The following is a 16,394-nucleotide window of genomic DNA, read 5'->3' as shown; positions in this document are numbered from 1 at the left end:
TTAGGTAGATACTTTAGTAGTGTGAATTTGTACAGTGACGCCGCATGTATAGGAGAATAAGCGCCCGTGTCATGAGCCTTCTCATGGATTTCCTCGTGCGCGTAGTGTACACCAATTTTTTCTGGATGTCTTTGTCAGTTGCATTCCACTTCATTTGTTTTCTCCATAGGCGATTAAGCTCAAGCCACTGGTTTGCAGTAAAGAGGTTTCGTTGGCTATTATTATTACTGTCATTGTCTGTCAAGTCCAAAATACTGTTAAACCCGTTGCTGATTGAATTCCTGTTTGTTTGAATAGTGTTGACGATTTGCTTCCGAATCAGAACAACAAAATAATATTTGCAAACACGATCAAGTCTGATGGATTTTCGGTTGACTTTGTGTTCAACAAGAGAACGACAAAAGATGCCTCTTCGAAAACAAACATTGATTTAAAGCTTGAAGGCTTTGACTTGGAAGAAGTAAAGCAAACTTACCAGCCCATGTTTTTAGATCCTAGGAGAAAGAGTGTGTTCACTGCTGCAATTGGTTTGGGTAAAGTCAAGCACAAAATAAGACGTTGTTCAACGGCTGAATATTATGACATGACGAAATCAACAAAGCATCTTAAAAAGTTAGAAAACCTTAAGGTTGAAAAGGGTATAAAAGAAATTGAAACCAATATACCCTCTCCAAAAACATCACAATGCGCTGCTAACCTGCTCTATATTGACTATATTCTTACACATGTTGGCACCTTATTTGTTTTCTACGATTACAAAACAGCAAAAGATCGTTTCTACTTGTATCAGGGCAGACAAAGAGCAGCAGAAGAAACGGTGAATATGCTTGTTCATGGAGGTACCAAGTATAATAAGAAAAGAAAGAAGAGAAACAGGAAGAAAAAAAGAAGCAAGAAGAAAAAATTGACGGCAAATTCAAAAGAAAAAAAGAGCCAAGTTGTCAAAAACAGGTGTGTAATCAATTTTAGCTTTGACAATCAAGTCTTATCTAATTGTTGTTTTAAAGAAGCCAAAAGTGGAAGCCCGCAAAGTTCCAAATGGAGAGAGAGAAAGTGCCCCTTGTAGTCTTTGGTGCGGGAATATTTGGCAAAGACTCGATAAAGCTGAAGGGAAACAGGTGCAGTGTTACTGGTGTCTTTTGGCGAGCGTTAAAAAGAAGAGAAGCAGCTGGAGATCTAATCGCAGTTACAATTGATGAATACAAGACTTCAAAAGTTTGCAATGCTTGTAGTAACGATCCTCTTGCAAGAATGTCTGAATTGAAAGGCTGTAGTTTCCTGGTTTGTAACACCTGTAAGACATTATGGCAGCAAGATGTCAACGCTTGTAAGAATATGCTGTCCATTTCTCTCTCGATTTGAGATGGAAGAGGCCGGCCTTCCAAGTATAGAAGAAATTAAATGTTTTTTAAAATCGCCGTAATGAACACGGTTTCCCTTCTGGAATAAAGATTGTTACAGGTAAAGATGTCTGATAATTTTACTCGATTTTTACTAAATTTCTGCATGGTACGAACACTAGTTCGGTGTGACTGTAGGTAAATTAGTTGTCTTCTCCGTAGTTGGCTTTGTTTTAAAAGAGAGGAAACACAAAGAGGAACAAAAGGTATTTTTCCCTATTACGTTATAGGAAAGTTAATTATCAGTTTATATTTTAAATCAAGGAGTTGCTCACTCAAGTATTGCTAGAGGGCATGTACTTACATAATACATATTTATATGAATTTTCGATCTGTGCTCCGTATATAAGAAGCATATATTTCATATAAGTTATAATCGTATAGTGTGAACTTAAGCACAAATGCGGCAGTAAACGAAAGTAATAAAGTAGGAGATTGTTCTAGGTCGCAGAAGATGACTGAAGCTTCTTGAGATAGGAATTCTCCGCATGGATTCGCCTTATACTTTGTATCGCTCTGGTGACAGCTCGACTGGACCAGAAAGTATGACCATCGAATATGTAGCGTCAGTGACAACGCCAGATAGCTAGGATGATGCATACAACGATGGTTTGACTGATCAACCTGAAGGTCGAGATGCATTTGCAGCGATGATGTATAGGCTAACCAGCGTTAACCAGAACTGGAACAAAAAAGCCAACCAATGAAAATCAAATTGATTCTATAGTTATTTATCTACAGCCAAAACAAAAAGTCCAAAGTTTGCTTTTTAATTAGTAATTTGTCATGACATCTATTGATGATAGAGTAAAAGGAGAATATCACTTTCCTAGAGAAAGAATACCAAAGATAATGAAAGGTATATATATAACAAGGAATCACTCTAAAAAAACATAACAAAAAGAGTAGACGAAAACAAGACACCGCTTGTTATCGTAGCCTGTGGTTCTTATTCACCTATTACGTATCTCCATTTACGCATGTTTGGTAAGTCCATATTCAAAAAGGAATATAAAGATGGTCAAGGAAATAACAAAACATAAAAAAAAAAAGAAATGGCCAAGGATCATTTTCGTGAAAATAAGGAATACGAACTTGTTGCGGGGTATTATTCACCTGTATCTGATGCATATGCAAAGGAGGGCTTGGCGGAAGCTCATCATCGAGTCAACATGTGTCAGCTTGCCGTGGATAGTACCTCAGACTGGCTAATGGTAGATCCTTGGGAGTCACGGCAAAATGTTTATCAACGAACAGCTGTTGTACTAGACCATTTCGATCATGAACTAAATGAAGTTGGAAAAGGAATAAAGATGAGCTCAGGTAAATATAAAAAAAAAACAAAGCGAGAGAATTATAATATTCAATCATATTATTACAGGCGGGACAAAAAAGATAAAAATCATGCTATTGGCTGGTGGTGATTTGATCGCTTCATTTGGACATCCTGGTGTTTGGTCTTCTGAGGATGTAAGTTGATAATTTATCTGATAAACTTATTAATTATTTTATTGTAGCTTCATCATATCGTGGGTGGATATGGATGTGTGATTATTGAAAGAACAGGTACAGATGTCTATGGGTTTTTATTATCGCACGACGTGCTTTATGAACACAGGGTAAGTAAAATTGACTTATGCGTGCTTATGCATTTAATAATATATAAATATAATTTTCAAATAGAAAAATGTTGTTATAATTAAACAATTGATTCACAATGATATTAGTTCAACCAAAGTCAGGTAAAAAATCATAAATAAGAAGGAAAACACAGTGTTCATCTATTTCTTAGACTGTTTGTCAAGAGAGGCATGTCCATCAAGTATTTATTACCCAACCCAGTCATAGATTATATTGCAAAGCATAAACTGTATTTACCTTGAAAAATTTTTTTCTTTTTTTTTTTTTTTTGCTTGGGTTAGTTTGTGTACCTTTATAGACAATAAAGTGAGTTGCACAACTTAAAATACAGGCATGTATGATGAGAAAAATGAGCTCCCGTCTCTCTTTCTCTCTCTCTCTCTTTTTTCCCTCTTGTAAATATATTTATCAAATGGGCGCCAACATTTCACACAGACGAAAGCGAGTGTCATCAGTACAATCAAAGAAAGAAAAAGAATGCCCATCGATAACACATAAATCACCTACTACATCAAATTCATCAGATAGTGTCATACTCAGTGGAAGAAAATTTCATAGTGACCCTAATTCTGTTTACTGGTTACCAAGCGACGAAGAAGAGATGGATAGACTTGTTGGAGTAAGATGAACCGTGAGTTCGATGATATAATCTAACACTTTCAATAGCAACACTTTGCCTTGAAAACACTATTCGAGGGGTAAAAAAAGAGACAAAAACAATAATAGAACTTGCTGACACTCTTTGGGCAGAAATATACCCCAAGTGGCCTTTAAAATACTTGACTTTGAAAAAGGAGTAAAGATTCTCGATTTAGGATGTGGGCCAGGCACGTGGATTATGGTAGATGTCATGATGGATTTGATATTCTATTTATTAACCATATATATATAAAAAGGATATGGCCACAGAATACCCCAACAGCGAGTTTGTCGGGATAGACATGTGCGATGTATTCCCAACGAATATCAGACCAGCCAATGTTACCTTTCAAGTCTCGAATGCATTAGAGGGTTTACCCTTTGAAGACAACTCATTTGATATAGTCAACTTCAGTTTATTTATTTTAGCATTAAAGAAAGATCAATGGTTACCCCTCATGAAAGAAATTCGTCGTATCCTGAGACCAGGTGGTCTCTTTCATTCAAGAGAGGCTAGTATGCTGGTAAGACAAAAACTTCGGAACAAAAACGAGTGATATAAACATCAATTTATCCAGCTTCTTGGAAATCAGTTTGTACAATGGGCGAGTCAAGTGTGTAAGTAAATGTCGGATAATGAAGATTTGTAAACTCATTTTTGTTCTAGTTGAACAAAGGCTAATAGAACGAAACCAAGAACCTGCTATTTGTGATAAAATAAAGGACCTCATGCAAGAAGCAGGGTTTGACATTCTCTCTTGTGTAAAAAAGCATACATACCCAGGTAAAATATTGAGATAACAAGTACATATATATATTGACTCCTTCCATAAGCTCGTCCTGATCATTTGAGTCGCGAATTTTTGTGGGACATTAAACATATTTTTAAAGGATGTCAACCCTTTTTACAAGATCATTTAGGATTAACAAATGAACAATATCCAGCATTTTTACAACAACTAGTTACTGAATGTCAAAAATCACCAGAGCCTCGATGGGATATGGTTTCGACTTTGGGTAGAAAAAGTACTTAGATTATCCATTCTCTGTAGAATAAATTTGAGTGTTGCTATTTATATATGTGTGTGTTTATGTGCAGCCTTTACCTTATTAATCCTGAATTTGCTATCCAAAGTGCAAGGATGCTTAAACTTGCTCCAATAGTGAATACGGTATATATCTCCTTATGCATCAATAGTTTGTTCAGCGTTGATTGAGTAGCCTCATGTGGCTTTATCACGGCTAATTCAATCGGTTTATCATATTTTTCTAGTCTTGTTATTCGTATCACTTCGGAGACTTTTTCATTATATTTCTCTAATGTGTCAATCGACAAGTAATCCTGTTCAAACCGGTTGACGACAGAAAACTGATCTAGAGGGATCGTACTGAGAGACTGAAGCTCATATACACCATACCGAGCCTCAAGTGCATGTGCTTGTTCGCACACAGCATCGACATCTGTATCAGAAGCAAGATTTGTCAAGAAACTGTGGACCGTGCTTGTGTCACAGGGAAGGGCGAGTACCTGCTTGCGTTTGGATAACACTGTTGCCGTGGCAACATAAACCGGCATGAGTGGATTGGAGGATAAAATGAGGTCAAAGAGTCGAGTTATCTTTTCAAGATCGCTTAAATCATGACTATACCAGGTTATGACCCATGAGAGAGCATAGTAAGGTAAGACACCTGCCCTATGGATTCGAATTAATTCACATGTGCTTTTCTGGAATATATGTTTGTCTTACTCCATTATAAATTCGTATAACTCATTATCCTCTAATCGAATGAGGCTATCAATCATTGTCAACTGCTTCATCACAGGATCCAAGGTGGCAAACATGGCATCTCTCAGATAAAACAGAGCTACACGCTCCATTAGTTGACATGCGTATTTCTCACCAAATAAAAGTAAAAATACAGAACAGATATCATGGAATCCCTATCATCCCAATTCAATAAAAAATCGAATGAGTTTTTCCCGTCTTTTTTTTTTTTTCTTACCTGATAATAATGTAATGACGGGTAAGATCGTAAAACGTGAATGATCACTCGGTAAAGTTGGCCCTGTAGCTTTTCTTTCTCCTGATCGTCTACGTCTATCACATGCTTAGTTTATAAAGACATTCATTGATTTCTGCAGTGTGTATATACTTTTTGGGTATGCGTTGAAGGATCGTGCGACGTCTAGTTTGACTTGTTCTTCATCCTTATGCGGTACTTTTTAAAAAAGACATTAAGTATCAAATACACAACGAAAAGCTGCTTACTATTTAAAGAACCCTCTCTCTTGACTTTTCTTTCGGAATAATGTAATAAAAAGGGCCTAAATAACATATATATACATAAAACATATATATATATATATATATATACATAGACACTTACCACACTCTTCTTCTCACTGGGTCACTCACAAACCCAGATTGTCTTCCAATTTCTCTGAGCAATCCATAATCCTTCATGCTCAAAGCTTGGTTAATTTTGAAAATATCCTTAAATTCCTCATTTTCATAAGCTGCAATCTTGTCTTGTCTCTTTTTCACTTGCTTTCGTCTATTCTTTTGTTTTCGTTTCATCTAATGAATTGAAAAAAGAAAGGGTTTAAACTCCCTCACGTGTCCTGTCTTTTTTTTTTCCTATTTCTTTTGTCCCATAATGCTATTGTTGTTACAGACATGGGCATTGTTATTATGCAGCATTAGTGTCATTCAAGGACAGCTACTAGAGAATGAACAATACGATGAGAACCTTACATTTCGCCATTTGCCTGATGGTAAACTGCTGGCTCACTTTGAATTCGAAACAAAAATGAATGCATCTTTGCCACGTAAAGCGACTATTTTTTAATTGATCTTTACGCCCCTTTGATTGAACATTTGAATAGTGTCAGACTATGGATTATACCCAAAGGCTATCGGCCAAGTCCTTGATTCCCATACAGTGAGTGAGATGCATCTCTCGTTCACTCAGGGACGTTGGAATTATGAAGAATGGGGATACCCACCTACGCTATCTTCAGGAACAGGAGTGGAACTTTGGGCATGGATCAAAGACAATGGAGAGTAAGTGGAGCTAGAAAAATCAGACATGATCAAGTGTTCACTTTATGCAGTGTAGATACCAAATGGAAGGCGCTGGCCAACACATTATCAGGCTTATTTTGTGCGTCACTCAATTTCATAGACGAAACCATGACAACTGAACCCAGACTCAGTTTTCAGTCTAGTCAACATGATCAAAAGAACGAACAGTTACGGTATGGATCATTGCCTCATGAAAATGTCTGTACAGAGAATTTGACACCTTGGATCAAGCTGTTGCCCTGTAAAGCAAAGGTAAGGTATCACATTGGCAAATGGTCCTGTATACTAACCTAATTTAGTCTGGCATGGCTGTCTTACTTAATCCTCACAAGCTATACAATTCAAATTTTCACACCATGGCCATTCATGCAACTTCTATTTGCTTAGTAAGCACTTTTCTTGATTAGGTAAACACATCTAATGGACACATAGGATGAATCATGCAGTGAGCAAAGATTGGAGTTGGTTCAAACAATTACTTCCGTCATGGATCCCGTAAGAGAAACGGGCCGTCGGGATTGGTCATTAACGAGCATCTTTGATCGTCAATTGAACAAGGCTTGTCCACTCGCCAAAGAAAGTAGAGTGGTAGTAGATGTAGCCAATGCGGGCGAGGGGTATGACTCAAGGCCCCAGCCATACGTGAATGGTACCATGATGAGCTATGACTTGTCTCAGGCGCCTTTAGATATTGGTATGACGTGGCATCATGAACGTGCATTTGAATATCGTAAGTTCCCTCTTTTTCTTTCAATGATTAATGGTTAACATGTATGCAGCACTTGAGCCTAAAAGACCAGTGATATATGCTCAGCGTTATTTTACTGGCTATGGGCAAGAAAGAGGAGGATTGAAGATTACGATGTATAACAGACATAAAACGGAGTCTGTTCCAGTCATCTACTATGATTCAATACCATGGTACCTTAAACTCTATATGCATACATTCAAAGTAAACGTCATAGGCAAGGATGATCATGATGTGGTAAAACAAATGTATTATCAACCTGCCATTGACAGAGGAAGGCCCAGTACGCTTGAATATGAGTTATTACTACCACCAGATTCGATTGTTACCATGTCTCTTGATTTCGACAAGGTGTTTTTAAAGTATACAGAACATAGACCAGATGCTAATAGAGGATTTGATATTGGGTAATAATAGAAATAAAATGTATAAAACCTATTAACACTCTCCTTTAGCTCTGCCGTCTTGAGCACATGGGACTCGGAACAGAATTTGATGTAAGTTGCCCATCACATTTAGTTGAAATTTGTATTGATTTATTTGTAGGCGAATCTATACGGATACACTCTTGGTCGTACTGCCTACACCAGATTTTAGTATGCCTTATAATGTGATTACGCTCACTTGTACGGTCATTGCTCTCTTCTTTGGATCCGTCTTTAACTTACTCATACGTAATTTTACACCTGTGTAACTTCGGGTTCCAACGGTAATGTGGGGTAAAAAATTAAGAGCGAATCACATGTAAAGTTTGAATGTCAATGACTCAACATTTTTTAAAAACTGCCACACACACATCTTTACTTTCTCATTTTTTTTTTCTTTATTCTTTTTCTTCTTTCCTTATTAAAAAAATGCTTCCACTGTCGCCACAACTTTATGATAAAATAAAATACTTTGCCAAGTTTCCTCAAACAGGTGTCTCCCTTCGTCAAATGGTCATGTTTGGTATGCGCACTTTAACTATTTTTAAACTTTTCTCTGATCAATATATAGGACAGAAACCATCAAAGGCAACATTATTTAAGGCTAGTCAGTTCTTACATGGTAATGATATTCAAGTATAAAGAAATGAAAAGCTAATGATCGAATATAGAGGAGTTACCTATTCGATTAGCACACCGTGTGAAAGAACTGGACGAGCTACCAAGGAACTTGAGTAAGATGCCTTCTATCATCAAAGTCAAACACTGGTATGCACAGTCCTTTCAAGACCTTATCGAACTAAAGACACCACAGATATCCAACGAGATGAAGGAACAGCTATACTCAAAAATAGAAGAATTACCCCCTAGTATTCCCAACCCATCTTTGGCCAACGTGATTCAACCACAATCTAGTCTGCACCGGGCCATGCCTAGTGGACACAGGTAATTTTTTTATTTTTTATAAAGAATACAGTACTCAAAGTACTCTAGATATTATAGTAATGCATATGATGTGGAATGTTCACCAGAGATTATAGAATATACCGACCAATTTGTAAAGACAATTGAACGAGTCAAGAGAAGACATGACCCTGTTGTGACAACAATGGCACAGGGTATATTGGAATATAAGGAGCATTTGAATTCACCCTTGATTGACACAGAAGTACAGAGATTCCTTGATCGATTTTACATGTCACGTATTGGCATTCGTATGCTGATAGTTGATAAGACAAGCGAGCTTAGGTCAACACGTTGCACTTTATCGAGGACCATCAAGAAAGAATTATGTGGGTGTGATATGTACAAAGACCAATATACGTGAAGTCGCGCAGGACGCGATCGATAATGCGAAATTCATATGTGAGGACCATTACGGTTTGTTCAAGGCACCCGAAGTCCATATGTTTTGCCCAGGTGATATCGAGTTTATGTATGTGCCGTCTCATTTGAACCATATGTTATTTGAATTGCTCAAGAACTCACTTCGTGCTGTTGTGGAGCGATACGGGCCAGATTATGAGGATGAGTACCCACCGATCAAATTGGTGATTGCACATGGTAAAGAAGATATCACTATCAAGATTTCGGATGAAGGCGGAGGTATTCCTCGTTCGGGAATTCCACTTGTTTGGACTTATATGGTAATCGCTAAAGTAAAATGATGAAAGTGTACGTGTGATGCTAATATATTATTTTAGTATACGACGGCTCAAGCTCAGGAATTAGAGCCAGGATTTAATCAAAGTGATTTTAAGGCGCCCATGGCAGGATTTGGCTATGGTTTACCTATTTCAAGACTGGTAAAAAAAAAAAACATGCAATGGTCTATGACAATGACTTATATTATTTATATAGTATGCAAGGTATTTTGGCGGTGATTTGAAATTGATTTCTATGGAAGGGTAAAGAAAAGACTATAGAAATATGATAATCAGACTTATTTTTGAATTAGTTATGGAACAGATGTATATTTGCACCTGAATAGATTATCCAATAGCGACGAACCCTTAATGTAAATATTTTACAATTAAAAAAGCAATAAAAAAAGGTAGATAATTTATGAGTATTTGCCCTGCTTTTTGGATGGCCTTCCTATGATGTAGATACCATAACTTTGACGAACAACCCAATCACACTGTCCAAGAAGTAGAAGATCAAATGGATGAACCTATTGATGCTGTAGTATAGATACTTGCACTTTTTTTCTTTTAAATAAACCATACCCCCATACTCAAGTCTATTCGACTGTGAAGAATTTTCACTTATTTGAAAGAAATTGAAGGATTGATTACAATCGTAAATGATTAGAATAAAATCTCTACTTTGATTTTTAATATCAACATCATGTACTATTCCTATAAAACGACAAAAGTATCTCACTTTGACCCCCAACACATAGAGATTAGAGAACAGTGACAGTTCATATTTGACACTCGGATGGGGAGTGAGCGCTATTTTCAAGATAACAACAGCAGTGAACTGGATCATACGATATTACTCTAACTTGACAGCTGACATTCATTCAAGCACATTTATCATTTTTCGTATCTATAATATATCAAGCCTTTTTGACTTTATCAATGAATGGTTCCTTATAAGCTTCTGAGCCCACCTCTCTTCTTTATGACTATCTTATAGTCACATTCTATAATAAGATTATGCTTTTTACGTTTGCTCAAACCTATTCATTAATAAACTTGAAATTCAGTAAAGATTGTGTGATTTGTCTAATTATGCATCATCTGCTTTAATCTTATAATAAGTCCACATGTAACATGATCACTTCTCCCTATTTGCAATAGTTTGAAATAACACGGGTAATTAGCAATTAATTTGCTTTTTTCGGTAAAATGAAAAATCTCAGCTCACCAATCGCAATTATATAAAAGGGAAAACACGCCTGTCAGCAAATGAATAAGATTTAATAAAGCACGATCAAGTTGATTAACAACAATATTAATCCTATTTTTTATCCCATCTTTCGTTGCTCCTTCGTTCATTTTCGGTGTTAATGAACATTAAATGACACTGATGCATTGTCTAATAAATAGGCGGTAGATCAAACCTATTCTTTTTGTGTTTTTAGTAAATTATCAAACACAAGCCCATGAGGCTTGTTGTGGACATCTATGTGTCTTTTTTTATATTTCAAAATCAACTTGGTTTGCATATTATCTCTTGGAAAAGGGAATAAGCATCACGTGAGTAAGAATAAACAAAAGAAAAGAAAAAGCAAATAAAAGCAAGTAAAGATTTCCATTTTTGTTATTTTGAGCCACAGATTCAAGAAAGGGAATAATATAAGAAGATTACAAAAAAAAAAACGGAGGGAACAATAAGAAGTTCAGTGACATTTTTTTACACGAAAAATATAAATCAATAAGAATGGATGTTCAAATTAGGCAATGACTAGAGGGGGCTCAGGCATTTGCGATCGATCCTAAAATGTACTATGTACCACTCACATTTTCATAAAAGTCTATTTTATAAATAAATGACTGACTACTTATGTCATTTCCACATAGGAAACATAGAGAGTTTACTATTCTTGTCATGTGACGACAGACTATAGTATGAAATGGTCATTGGCACTTTATAGTTACTGTACAAAAAAATATATATGCAAAAAATTGTAGCTAAAATTGGCCATGCTTGGCACACAAGGTAGGACAGTGCAACAATTGAGAATATTTCCTTTTTTAAAATGACAACTTGCAGTCAAACCTAGAACAGTAGAGCGGTTTTAATGAAAAAAGTTACGAAGATCCTTTTTTTTCTCGTAATTATGACTGATGAACCTGTTGCTTAGCAATAAACTGCATGTTACTTTTTTATATTATAGTAATTATGATTATATACACCTAAACCATTGTTGTCATACACGTGGATCAGCATATATTCCCTCCCCCCCCAATGATCTCTGCCCATCGTCCCCCATCCTCTCTCTCTCTACTTCTATTTCCTTTTGCCTCTCTCTCTTTTTTTCTATTTTCTCCTTTTATTTCTTTCCTGTTACACGCTTTTATAATAAATGAACCTATTTGCACGTCATTGAATGGTATTGAAATAAACACTAAACGTATTCATAGATAAAAAGAAAAACAATAAAGAAGGGGAGTGAATGGGGGCTTTTCATTGTGGGCGTGCTTGGGAAATTTAGTTAATATATCAATGATCGGTTGTAGATCGAAGGATTAAATGGGGTATGGAGATTTCGATGCCCTTTTCATTGAGCAAAAAGGGTGCCCGTTGTTACTTTTTTGGTCCTTCTGACCATTCAATGACCGTCTTCCTTGCGAATCCTTTCCTTTACGACAATTCCTCATCCTGTATTGCTAAAAGATTGACTCCGAATTTTTGTTATATTAAATTAAACTTTTTTTACAAAAAATATATAAAAGTCATCCCTTTGTCCATTCTTCTTCTTTTTTCTTTCGAGTCTTTTTTCTTATGAATCAAAATACTGAAAGAAAGAAATCAACATCTCCCAGTATTCAACAGCCATCTCCATTATCTACAGAATCACCTTCAGCCCGCCAAAGGGCTCCTTCTTATCCGAACGGGATCACTTTTTCACCCACACTGACTGAAAGGTATATTTACAAGTATTCATTTGTATTTTTCTTATACCTTCATTATAGTCAGCACAAGTACTTGACCTATCTGGAGAAAAGATCAGCTCACAATGCCTTGGAAAGACAACGAAGGGAAGGCCTGAACTCAAAGTTTCAGGAACTAGCCCATGTGCTGCCTTCATTACAACAAGTGAAAAGACCAAGTAAAAGTATGATTGTTGCTAAATCACTCGAATTTGGTAAATACGCACACTCATCTCTCCTCTCTTTTCCAACCTTCCTCCTCACTCGACTCCCCCTTTTTTTTCCTTGTAGTATCGACAGCGACAAAAAGAGAATCCGAATATCGAGATGAATTACTTGCCCTTCGTAAAGAGAATGCCCAGCTCCTGAGACAGGCAAGTCTTTGCAAAAAGCGTCGAAAGGAAGCCATTGATCAGTCAAGGCAATCCGATGCTAAGCAATCCGTTGATTCCGTTCTAACACCCATCATCAAATCAAAAAGTTCAGCTGGTAAATTAAAGCCTCAGATACGTGAGCCTTCTTCTTCAGCAACGCCACCACCCTCTCCATCTCACCTGACTAAACGAAAGAGATCAACAGACGAGTCAGTACGGGAAGATCAAGAACCGGACAAAAAGAAACACAAAGTACAAGTGTCCTGTCATGCTGGCGATACAAGTAGACGATCGTCTGCGTCTTCTAGTGCAACTGCTCCTACAACCACGCAACGATATAATCAATTCCGCATGATCCACAATTCATATTCGCCTATCATGACGGATTTTTCACAAAACTTGGTATATACTTCGTCACCTCCAGAGCCTCACGTTGTACCACTGAATGCAAACTCGCTTGTGTCCTCAATACCAGCTGTCAGAACACCTGTTGTTAATATAGGCAATCAACCAGAACAACAACAACAACAACAACAACAACAAATGCAACCCATATATGACGTTAATCTCTTTGAGATTTTTTCTCCAATTATGCAAGATGCTTCTTTTGATGGTAAGCGATACGGATGATGTTATTTCATACTCATTGTTTGAGCATGGTCATAGATTTACCCTATCCTTGGGAATACTAAACACACAATATATTTAATACTAGCTATACCCCCTTCCATGTTTTTTTAAGACCAATCTTTTTTTATGCAAACTATAGTGTATATGTCCTTACAAGGCATGGTCTTTTGTTTGGTCTGAATTTGTTCTTTTTATATTGAAAAAGGGAAAATATATATATAATAATGTAAATATTCTTTTATTATTTATTTTCAATGGCTTTATATGTTTTGCTTTTTTTTTTGCTTTTGCTTATGTCTACGCTTTATTTTATTTTATTTTTTTGTTTATAAACAATAAACTATAAGGACACACTTCATGTGAATAGATATGGTAAACATAGCTCATTCCATGTTTTGCTCGTGTTATTTTCCTTTTCTAGTAACTAATGCTTCTTTCCCTCTATCTCTCTCTCTAGTTCTCCCTTTACAGAACAATAAGGGTCTGTTTGCTTAATTATTTCCTAATCTTACCGCGCGCGTCCTTTTTTAGGACGTTGTTATTACTTCCTGATGATCATAGAATATACGTCATTTAAGGTTGGAAAGCCTTTACGGAATTCATTTAGACTGGAGCATTCATACAATAATGAAAAAAAAAAAGAGTTTAGTCTTTTTTCATTTTTTTGTTTTTAGCTGCCATGACGCTCTTTCCATAACTATTTAGTAGCATATAGATGCAGGGCATTGAATGCACAAAGAGCCCCTCTTGTGCCTTTACACAAAACGTCACGTTGTAAGCAAGAGATTATTTCAGTGCAATGGTGTGTTCCTTTTCGCAGGTTGAACAAGATTTTATCTCTTTAGCAAAATGCTAAACTAACGCTTGGTAGGCCCGCCTCAAGGAACATTGACTACAAAAAGGAAAAAGGGTGTAGATATGAGATGAACTGAATGATGATGGTATTTGTAATATCTGCAAACAATAAGCGCTGCGAGTTTGTCCTATTAACTTATACACACATACACTAGGCATAAGGTCTCAACAGGGTCCGCTACTTTATATACCAGGTCTATGCTCTTTGTCCGTACTACTTTTAAGATAAGCTTTTCAGCCATATGCATCTAATGTCAACAGTTTAGGAAAGTATTTATTAAATGCAGTCTTTAAAGTAATCTTCAACACTTTTCATTAGTGAGCATACGCATAAAAGAAAATGATATAATCATGCTTGATATGTTGTCAGCAAACAAATAATGTCAATAGTGACAAGTTCAATAGCCTTCAACCAGTAATATAAAGGAATTGACAATCATCTGCATGCATTCATCATATTACACTTTGTAATAACTTGGCTTAAACATAGATACAGAAAGGTGGACAAAAAAGGAAATTGTGTATTTGATTGACAGATCTGTACTCTTTTAGGAACATGGGATCTTATTTGCGCGGTTATTAAATCCCTCCTTTTTTTTCTTGGCTTCATGTTGAAAGAAAGCGTTTGTTTGATGATCGACGTGGGACCTTCTTTTTGTGCCTTGTGACTCGATAATATTGATAAAACAAAATAACAAATAATAAAATAAAAAAAGATGAACAAACTCTTTATTGGAGTTGTTTCAGAAAACCAAGAATGGCTGAACTATATATTTACCCCTAACTTATCAGTATGACTTTACAGATGGTTACAGACTAGAATGTTTATTTTTAAGTCATTATTTTCAAAAAAGAATGAAATGTTCTATCGTAAACGATTTACTCTTGTTAATTATCGTTCATATGCGCAAAAAACTTGATTTTCATTCATCAACTTTGTCAAGTCAGAACTGGTTTTAAAAGCTTATATTTGCCTCCTTTTTTTAGATGCTTATTTTAATCAAGGATGGCGTTAAACTAGTTTTTTTTTTTTTTTTTTGAACCTATCGATAAACGATGTCAGATCTTTTAGTTAAGGTTGGATTGCTACATGTGGAACATAACATATGCTCCCTTGTCGCATCAAGTATATCGGTTCCTGTCACTTTTATTTAATAATTGAAGAAATTTGTTATAAGGAATATATAAATTGAGCGACTAGGCATATTCAAGAATCATGATATATCTGTTTTTTTTTTGTTTCCATCTCAAGTACATACAAGAGGTTACATTCATGGATACACATAATGACAGATTGCATAACTTTAGTTCGTACTACGCTTACACAACCAGTCAAACACCTCACGGGAATACAAACCAAACAAGCAAATGACATCGTGATTCAATTGTGTTTTAATCTCTTGATAATAAGAAAGAGAGAGAGAGAGAGAGAAAAGGGGAATAATAAATGGAATAAAAATAAAAATAAATATAAAAATATGAGTTTTATACAAAGCGTGTTCTTTTTGTTACTCTTCTTGAAGGGTGCCTAATTCATTACTACGACGAATGGATGGAGTAGAAGAGCCTGATGAATGGCTTTTTCTTGAATTATCCGCACTAGAATCCTCTTCACTACTGCTAAACACTGCACTATCATTATGAATCACAAGTTGTGGCGTTGTATCTGATTCCTTTGGCCCCCATCCGATGACGCTCATACGACGCAGCGCGCGTGCCCAGCCACTCGTACCCTGGCCTCCGCTTGTTGTTGTCGAAGCTGACCTCTCGGGCTGTGGTCCAGTGGAAGGAGAAGACATGATGGAAGAATGTCTTCGCTTTTCATCTCCATCCTGTGTGGATACTGTGCTGGGAACCGCTGGTTTACTGGCTGGCTTGGACCCCCAATAAGAGATCGTACGACGACGTTGACGGTTGGCTGTTGTCTTTGTGTCGTTGCTGGGTGTTGTGGGTTTGGGTGTTTCTAAAACTATCGGTTTCTTTTCTTCCTTT

General features: G+C 36.4%; 7 protein-coding genes across 7 annotated transcripts; 5 read left to right on the top strand and 2 right to left on the bottom strand.

The window, feature by feature from the left end:
* Positions 1-931: 931 nt before the first annotated feature.
* RHIMIDRAFT_56035 (uncharacterized protein) lies at positions 932-1,486 on the bottom strand. The gene has a single exon (XM_023615410.1). The coding sequence runs from the start codon at positions 1,344-1,346 to the stop codon at positions 1,002-1,004; it is 345 nt and encodes a 114-aa protein (XP_023469727.1). The 5' UTR covers positions 1,347-1,486; the 3' UTR covers positions 932-1,001.
* Positions 1,487-1,704: 218 nt separating this feature from the next.
* RHIMIDRAFT_56024 (Nucleotidylyl transferase) lies at positions 1,705-3,449 on the top strand. Its single transcript, XM_023615409.1, has 7 exons — positions 1,705-2,259; positions 2,310-2,387; positions 2,454-2,723; positions 2,782-2,870; positions 2,918-3,019; positions 3,084-3,142; positions 3,193-3,449. Exons 1-7 carry the CDS (start codon positions 2,187-2,189, stop codon positions 3,281-3,283), a joined length of 762 nt encoding a protein of 253 aa, XP_023469726.1. The 5' UTR covers positions 1,705-2,186; the 3' UTR covers positions 3,284-3,449.
* A 4-nt stretch (positions 3,450-3,453) lies between these two features.
* Positions 3,454-4,714, top strand: RHIMIDRAFT_233621 (S-adenosyl-L-methionine-dependent methyltransferase; the record flags this gene model as incomplete). The annotated part of the gene is made up of 7 exons (XM_023607997.1): positions 3,454-3,660; positions 3,708-3,739; positions 3,792-3,882; positions 3,938-4,204; positions 4,259-4,298; positions 4,348-4,464; positions 4,515-4,714. The coding sequence occupies 7 exons, from the start codon at positions 3,454-3,456 to the stop codon at positions 4,712-4,714; spliced, it is 954 nt and encodes a 317-aa protein (XP_023469725.1).
* Positions 4,715-4,782: 68 nt separating this feature from the next.
* RHIMIDRAFT_233620 (RabGAP/TBC) lies at positions 4,783-6,259 on the bottom strand (the record flags this gene model as incomplete). Its single annotated transcript, XM_023607996.1, has 6 exons — positions 4,783-5,374; positions 5,429-5,622; positions 5,685-5,779; positions 5,835-5,900; positions 5,951-6,006; positions 6,069-6,259. The coding sequence occupies 6 exons, from the start codon at positions 6,257-6,259 to the stop codon at positions 4,783-4,785; spliced, it is 1,194 nt and encodes a 397-aa protein (XP_023469724.1).
* A 79-nt stretch (positions 6,260-6,338) lies between these two features.
* Positions 6,339-8,208, top strand: RHIMIDRAFT_286003 (Gpi16 subunit, GPI transamidase component; the record flags this gene model as incomplete). The annotated part of the gene is made up of 8 exons (XM_023613331.1): positions 6,339-6,510; positions 6,568-6,745; positions 6,796-7,018; positions 7,066-7,152; positions 7,199-7,496; positions 7,546-7,921; positions 7,970-8,011; positions 8,061-8,208. 8 exons carry the CDS (start codon positions 6,339-6,341, stop codon positions 8,206-8,208), a joined length of 1,524 nt encoding a protein of 507 aa, XP_023469723.1.
* A 160-nt stretch (positions 8,209-8,368) lies between these two features.
* Positions 8,369-9,960, top strand: RHIMIDRAFT_197468 (alpha-ketoacid dehydrogenase kinase; the record flags this gene model as incomplete). Its single annotated transcript, XM_023606204.1, has 8 exons — positions 8,369-8,462; positions 8,511-8,561; positions 8,611-8,884; positions 8,933-9,153; positions 9,179-9,585; positions 9,643-9,744; positions 9,800-9,846; positions 9,897-9,960. The coding sequence occupies 8 exons, from the start codon at positions 8,369-8,371 to the stop codon at positions 9,958-9,960; spliced, it is 1,260 nt and encodes a 419-aa protein (XP_023469722.1).
* Positions 9,961-11,944: 1,984 nt separating this feature from the next.
* On the top strand, positions 11,945-13,801 carry RHIMIDRAFT_288913 (uncharacterized protein). The gene is made up of 4 exons (XM_023613603.1): positions 11,945-12,537; positions 12,586-12,758; positions 12,835-13,530; positions 13,584-13,801. The coding sequence occupies exons 1-4, from the start codon at positions 12,395-12,397 to the stop codon at positions 13,607-13,609; spliced, it is 1,038 nt and encodes a 345-aa protein (XP_023469721.1). The 5' UTR covers positions 11,945-12,394; the 3' UTR covers positions 13,610-13,801.
* The last annotated feature ends 2,593 nt before the right edge of the window (positions 13,802-16,394 follow it).

Source organism: Rhizopus microsporus (genome assembly GCF_002708625.1).
Source record: "Rhizopus microsporus ATCC 52813 unplaced genomic scaffold scaffold_2, whole genome shotgun sequence".
Taxonomy (NCBI): domain Eukaryota; kingdom Fungi; phylum Mucoromycota; class Mucoromycetes; order Mucorales; family Rhizopodaceae; genus Rhizopus; species Rhizopus microsporus.
Note: the sequence above shows the minus strand (reverse complement) of the source record. Positions and strands in the feature narration are given on the sequence as shown.

Coding starts and splice junctions, on each gene's coding strand:
- RHIMIDRAFT_56035 (XM_023615410.1), bottom strand. CDS start 1,346: ATGGACAGCATATTCTTACAAGCGTTGACATCTTGCTGCCATAATGTC.
- RHIMIDRAFT_288913 (XM_023613603.1), top strand. CDS start 12,395: ATGAATCAAAATACTGAAAGAAAGAAATCAACATCTCCCAGTATTCAA. Junction 12,538..12,585: donor TCACCCACACTGACTGAAAG/GTATATTTACAA, acceptor CCTTCATTATAG/TCAGCACAAGTACTTGACCT. Junction 13,531..13,583: donor GCAAGATGCTTCTTTTGATG/GTAAGCGATACG, acceptor GCATGGTCATAG/ATTTACCCTATCCTTGGGAA.
- RHIMIDRAFT_56024 (XM_023615409.1), top strand. CDS start 2,187: ATGACATCTATTGATGATAGAGTAAAAGGAGAATATCACTTTCCTAGA. Junction 3,020..3,083: donor ACGTGCTTTATGAACACAGG/GTAAGTAAAATT, acceptor ATTTTCAAATAG/AAAAATGTTGTTATAATTAA. Junction 3,143..3,192: donor ATTAGTTCAACCAAAGTCAG/GTAAAAAATCAT, acceptor TCTATTTCTTAG/ACTGTTTGTCAAGAGAGGCA.